The 7,478-nt window shown below is 39.8% G+C and overlaps 1 protein-coding gene across 1 annotated transcript; it reads right to left on the reverse strand.

The window, feature by feature from the left end:
• Window positions 1-734: 734 nt before the first annotated feature.
• Window positions 735-6,782, reverse strand: LOC145438014 (uncharacterized). Its single transcript, XM_080315377.1, has 4 exons — window positions 6,364-6,782; window positions 5,065-5,235; window positions 3,046-3,177; window positions 735-772 (listed from the first exon to the last, which is right to left on the reverse strand). The coding sequence occupies exons 1-4, from the start codon at window positions 6,620-6,622 to the stop codon at window positions 735-737; spliced, it is 600 nt and encodes a 199-aa protein (XP_080171503.1). The 5' UTR covers window positions 6,623-6,782.
• Window positions 6,783-7,478: the final 696 nt, after the last annotated feature.

Here is a 7,478-nt window from a genome sequence, read left to right on the forward strand (position 1 = left end):
TCAGAATGATATAAACTTTGAAACATAATACTTACGTGGCACAGGCTTGCAAAATCGCGCTTGCGCACGTACAGCAGGCAGTAGAATCGTCCACAGGTAGTTAGTACATTATTGATCTACATGTGCAGTAAATTAAATAAAGTCACCGGATCATGCTTCATGATGAAGAATATGCCAGCAATGACTTGCTCTGATTTACTGCTATAATTTAGCGTGCTCAACCGAATCTAAACATTGGCAAGCAGCTGATAATAGAATGCAACGTTCTATGCAGCAGACATCTTCATCCACCAAGTCATTTTCTGTGACTAGGTTAATTAATCTGGTTCGCAATTCTATCATAGGAATCTCAAAAAATCAAGCTCCGAGAAGAACATGTGCTTCAAAATAAGAGTCCTGAAAACTGTTTCATCCATGCCAGACTGTAAAACCGCACTGGTAAACCGATAAAATCCTTGACTTTCAACGACCATCAACAACTATAAAGAAGTTTAAGGTTGCGTAACACCTAAAATTTCTTGCTTGAATCGTTTGCTCAACCTCATTGCGAATGGACAGTGGGGCATGCTTGTCAATGATCCAGCATAGTAATTGTGACCAATGATGATGGCTAAGAATAATATTGTAATGTAATGTGATAAATCCGCCGCCATCGGCACGGGAGACCCAGTTCGAGTTAGAGTCACGGCAATGTCACGTTTCGAAGTGTCGGAGATTTATTTGTGCTCCTGCTCTCATACCTCGTTGTTCTTACGAGGTCCGCACCAAAGGCCTGGAAAAAAAGACCCGGCGAAGGAGGTGTGGCGAGATAGCGCAGTGGTATAATCCGCGGTCGACTTCAGAATTCCGATACCCAAGTGCTGGAGGTTTATCCAGGCTCCTCCTCACCAACTCATCCGCGTAAGCGGTGTCTTACAAAAAGCCTATAGAGGTGAGCCGTGCTATAAGTCGGCAGTTGCGGAAAATAATGAACAATATCGGCCTGGTGCAAATGACCATAGTAGTCGGCAAACACCATGAATACCACAAACAAACAAACTCGACGAAGGACGAATAAAAGGGGGACGAAAATGCATCCAAAATGAAATATAGCCAAGTAATCAAGATCGAACACTGACACATCTGACATTAGGCCGAATCGGAGGCTAAATTGAGCGTCTGTATTCTTGGCCGTCTCGACATCCGCCTATCTGTTCATTGCATCGCATTGTACATTGTGTGTCCTGAGCGGATGACAAAAATCGAACTTTCAGTTTGTCAAGTAGAATTAGTTTAATCCTCCAATCAGGAAGATAGCCTGAGGAATTTTGGGGCTGTTTACACGGAGCATCAACATTAAATTTTCATAAAATTAAAAAAATAAAACATTTTAGTTTTAGAGCTGTTTTAGCATCTTTAACATACCTTCGAAACTTTCTGGACCAAAGACATGAAATACATGTTACGCTTTTAGAAGTAGTATTTATATTTCACTTTCAATTCTCAGTATCATATACTTCGAGTTCTAAATATTATCAGTTCTTTTGTCCGAATAACATACTTGTTGAAGTATAAAAGCAACTGTGGTAATGCCTTTAATTTCCGGAAATAAAGCTACACAGTATGGAATTTTTACGATCCACCTAATTTTTTATTAACGTTCACTAATCGCTCAGTGTTTACACCGTATCCTATACGACTTCTCCGTATTGCTCTTCGACTAAACTGCACGCCTTATAATATGGGGGACGGCGCCATACCATGGTATTTTCTAAAACGTGCTGTTCGAGTAAACAGAGGATTAGTATCGCATTTCCATGTCAATACTATCATTTTCCTCCCATGAGGCGGACGAATGCTTATGCTGTCAAAAATTGGATACCTCCTGGTATGCATCAATATGAATCAATCTCTGCAATTTTCGCATTGCTCAATTTGCACCTTTTGACAATCCATATGTGAACGAATTACGAACGTTTTCTTTACTACTTACTTGAGTAGATTTAAAGTCAGTCAATTGTACTTCTACTTCAAGTAGTTTTAGGTTGCTTATGGAAAAAGTACTTCTACTCGTACGTAACAAATTTTTTTGCGCCGCTACTGCTACTTCTACTTGCGTAGCTTTCTTGACTACTTTGACCATCTCTGGTTAGAGGCCTGGTCAGTAGCCTAATCGAACTGTGACCGTTGTGATGGTATAATGGTATACGTCGTGTGCAGTGACTTACGTTCGAAATCGAAACCACGTCCCTCTGATCCACCTACCATGAACACGGACAACAACACATCAGAGATTCGTAGGCCTGGAGCCCTCAACTGCACAGAAACACGTGTGGGTTGACTATATTATGAACTAATAAAACTGCTCACCGAGTACGTTTGAATAGCAATATTGCATTCAATTTTTAATCCCGCTACACGAAAATTATGGACAAAGTAATCGAAAGTGGTGGCATACTATTTGCACAGTAGGAGTAACAACCTGGCGTATATCATAAAACTTCAATATTGTTTTATATAAATGAATCTATGCTCGCGTCAGAGCAATAGTTTGATTCCAATGCGGAGCGAAACAGAAATGAAGTAATAAGCCTACATACAAAATGAAGCATATAAATCGTCTAAGAATATGCATACTACGAAATTGTCATATGAATTATATAGGTCATTTCACGATTGAACACCGGAAACGTTGGCGAGCAATGAACAATACTGAAGGTTTCGTCCCTGGTTAAATCATTTCCAATCTTTCAGCACGACAGCGTGTATAGCAGTCGCAGTAAAAGCATAAATGATACCGAACAATTAACAACGGGATAACAACTACAAATAACAATAATCCCAGAATAATACCGATGATGCCGCCGACATTGCATCGCAACTGTTGTTCACAGGTTATGGAAGGTTCTGTAAATGCACAACATATTTTACAAAAAAAAGATTAATCTCATATGTAAGGTTCTAGTTTAGTCATTGATAACATCGGCAACGGAGCATACAGACTGGAAAATGTCATAAAGTAAAATAATAATCAGGTGAAACCGTATATTTAATCCAAAAATGTACCTGAGATTGTAGTGGTGGTAGCAGAAGTAGTGACAGTAGTGGAACTCATGCAAATCGTCGCACACAAACCCGGTGTGAAATTCGCCTCACACGTCTGGTGTTCAGAGCAGCTGGTGCATGAACCATCCGTTGCTTTTATCAGAAATTATATTTAGTATAACTCTGCTGAACGACCATCAGCTGTGAGTTTGTGCTAAATGCTTAGTAGTAGATATGTAGGTACTAGGTAGGTAGTAGAGATGGTGCGAACCCCTTAAAGGTGCTTTTTGGAAGGTTTTGTGTGAAAGCGAACGTGAGCCTATGGCGTCACGTGACGTCATATTGCTCATTCCAACCCTACATTTCAGTGAAGTGATATATTAATGTACACGATTCCTAGCGGCGACCAGGCCACATTATGTCATAAAGCATAAGTACATGCTGACTTTTTAATCGTCACCAAATGCAATAACTGGAGCAATCAATTGGATCAATCAAATGCTATAATAATCCCATGAAAACAATATCTTGCGTCGCATTACCAACAATTTTGACGAGGACTTGCATAGGAATATAAGCTGACGCCTTAACGGTCTAGGCCAGACCGGACAATGTATTCGGCGTCAGACTATGGTTACATTGATATTGACCATAGTGTAAACTTGCCACTGACATTACCTTATAAACAAGTTATACAGTAGCCCAACACCCCAATCGCACGGATTTGGTTTTTATGATAAAATAAACATAACAAATCAAGATGGATCCCGCGCCCTTGCTAGATTTTTAAATTAGACAACGATGTATTCTTTATATCAATATCATTGAATGGCTGGATAAGCACAATTCGCTAACTACCTACATGTAGTTTATTTCGTTCTTGATGCTGTGTGATTTCGGCGCAAGCTCGCGGCAGAGAGTCGCGACATATTCATAATCGGAACGCTGAATATTTCGAGCAAACTTTTATAACAAAGCGAGAAAAAAATGTGATTGGCAAGGTGCATGCTCGTTTTGTGTTGTATATTATTTTATGCTGCCAGCGCCATGTATAGAGTGGTGCGAAGTTGAAATGCAAATAATTTCAACCAAAGATGTTATAATGATGTGAAAAATTGTAATATATGAAAAAGGTTCAGAGTGCAGAACCTACCAAGGTTCGTTTGTGAACATGAACCTCTAAATTTCTTAGGCTCACACACAGAACACGAACGTGAACCACACGCTCACACAGGGTTGTAGAGTTGGAATCGGAGTCGGTGGAGTCGAAGTCTCTTTTTAGCACGCCTTGGTGTCGGAGTCGGAGTCGGAATCGTGAAAACCATAGTGGTTGGAATCTGAGTCGGGGAAAAATACCAACTGGAGTCGGACTCCGACTCCGACTCCAACTTCTCCATTATGAAAACAATTGCTTTCTAAGATATATTTAAATTACTAATAATAACTAGAATATGATTTTTATACACCATCAATCACTGTTATTATTAACGATATTCATAAAATTGGACATTATTTGCAAATTGCAATTCAGTTGCATAGAGGAAGAAAATCGCAGTTTGCAACTTCGCGATGCAGTCACAAATTGTGCAATATCTGGAATTTACCATGATACTGTGACAGATTAAATACATCGTCTGGTTTTGTAAAATTGTTCGATTGATGTAAATATAATCAAACGCTGCTTCCCACTTGACAAAATTAAAAATATTTGTAGTGCAGCTCAACTGCTTGGGTCGTTCAAAGTACAGTCCAAATGGGCTCCAATGTCGGGCTATTGTGCCAGCATTAAAATAAATAAAAATCCCAATAGCAAGACTATAACTTATCATTATAATGGTGAAATATATATTCGGAAAAAGTTTAATCAAACCGCTGCAGTAATTATATTTTAGTACGCATTTTAGCAATATTTTTGTAACGTTTCTTGAGGCTTTCGTTGGTCGCACACTCCACTAGATGTCATGGGCCGTAGTTTGCCCAACCGTTAGATATAGACTGGACTGCACAACGATGATAGCAAATAGCAAAAGAGTGACGTACAATGTAAACACACGAATGGTAGTTCATCGGTGCAGTTTACAGGAGACAGCTCAAATCCGCCAGATTCGTACTTTGCTGCTATGCACGGGACGTCTCCTTCAGGCTGTATGCCATCCATCCAATAGCTGGCAACGTCCACAATCTTTTCGCGAAGAAATACAGTGGAATTATCTGAACACCGAATAATCCCATAAAATGAATTCTAAATTTCGAACTATTTTTTATATTGGTATAGACAACCACCCCAGCCCAGACATCGTCAGTAACGAAATACGCCTGATTTTATGGAGTGCTCAAGTATAAGCTTGCCTAATGCACTACATACTCAAGAGGATTTACTTCTGCTTCTATAATTTGCAGTATTCCATTAATGTTGGGTCTTTGGCTAATAGCCTATTTGCATTTTTATCATGACACTCTCGTTTTGTGAATCTCTCTCGTTGTTTTGATACCATTCCTACGTCACACTGTATGCTTCATCTTCAAATATAGAATTGCACTCTCCGCAGTTATTGACGGTCTCTTTTGACGAGAGTCACTTGAAACCTTGGAGTGAATAAATTTACATCAATCTTGTTCGTTGCAATATTAGCAGTTTTAGGTGGAAAACTACTTACTCTTACTCTTTGATTTTTGTAAAGTGAAGAGACGATTTTTGCATCCATTTTACGAGTTAAGTTGTCATGACAATCAGTATCATGTGAACTAAACATTTTGCATTGTCATTGGTCATTTTATGTTAATCGCAACGATTCATGTGACTCCGCCACCAAATCTACTTTTCCAAAGTACCTTATCGAGTATACTTTTGATACCTCTCGCTTCTTATTTCTACTTGAAGTAGTCTTGTCGTATCTTAGTGATATCTACTTCTATTTGTAATTGAGTATAAATTTGCGATATTACGTCTACTTCTACTTGATTACCAATGCTGACCACTTCTGGTTACGAGCAACCCTTAAATCTAAAGCGGTGATTGTGTGAAAGGGGTTAGAGTTGTGGTTCGAATATGTATTGAATGTACTTCTGTCACAGTACTGTTGAGGAATTCCAGTTTTCAACTTCTAGATTATAAGATCGAATCGTAATCTACTTCATAATTCCGATAGAATTTAGCCAATATCTTTGCGTCCATCATAAACAATCAGCACTATGTGTTGATTATAATTATATAAATATAGGCGATGCAATTATGCAAATACATATATACAGCCATAAGTGAGATACCAGCTTGATGTTTTATCGAACACAGTTTTGCAATATCCTGAACCTCATGATCTATACTATTTAAAATCTTACTCATCGTGAACGGGGTGAAGTGTGGTCCTGGCAGCGATGCTCTCAGGATACTCCCGTAGTCATCAAAGGGATCGCTTGCTGGTGCAAGAACCGTGAGTGGTTCATTGCAACAAGCAACTGCTTCGTCTATTGATTTAACAGGATGGTACTGTATGTAAGCGCATCCACTTCCAGTTTGTTCTATGATGAGGTTCTCTACAAAACGGTATTCGTTGTGGTTAATCATTGTGGTCAATAGAACTGTTCGCATATTTCTCATTGCGTAGATATGGTTCAAATATAAGCATACTTGAGGTCGGGATGCCGCTGCATGAATTCAAACTTTCACAAAATGTTTGTTGTGAATACGAAGTCGATTGTTACAACTTGAGTATAGAGCAGGGGCTCTTAACGTGGGCGATATCCCAGCGGACGAATTTGAAAAACATGGGGCGAAAACACCAAAACGGAGGATAGGGGGCGATAGTGTTAGAACGTCCAGTGAGATATATTTAATTAACACGGTCAAAATGCACGTGAATATGGTTTAGTCTGCATCAAGAGCAGACGCGAAAACCGGTTTTCCGAGCACCTACCACCTCAGAAAATGGCCTTATTTAGTAAATTCACCAGCGATCAGAGTTGGGTGAATCAATTTCCCGAATACATGTCCCCTTTTTCGGATTCGTAAATATGGAGGGGCGCAAATTTGGGTCGATATTGATAAAGGAGCGATCAGGCGAAAAAAAGCGTGGAACCACTGGTACAGACTAGCTAGAGCATGGCGTCGCCCGCGTTTTGTTTCATCACACGTTTCATCAAGATTTTCCGTTTTTAACCTATTTCTCCTATTAAAAAATGTAAGATGTACGATGATGTAGGCATCAATGAAGGGCAGTAACGACTCTTCACAAACTGTTCTCGTGCGGAAATGACTGGCCTGGCTGACTAACCTGGCCCGAAAAGACGGCGTGCGAGGATGTATTGGCCGAAATGAACCGCGGCATGTATGGCCAAAATTAGCGACATGGATTCCCGGCGCCGGAGCGGCAGACTCCAAGGCTGTCGTCGATGTTATTGTGATACGCTCCACAGCTGAGTCTGCTCGCGTTTCAAGGAAAGCAATTTGTGTTTAC

Source organism: Botryllus schlosseri, chromosome 4 (assembly GCF_051294905.1).
Source record: "Botryllus schlosseri isolate E-star chromosome 4, Bs_hap1, whole genome shotgun sequence".
In the NCBI taxonomy this organism is placed as follows: Eukaryota; Metazoa; Chordata; class Ascidiacea; order Stolidobranchia; family Styelidae; genus Botryllus; species Botryllus schlosseri.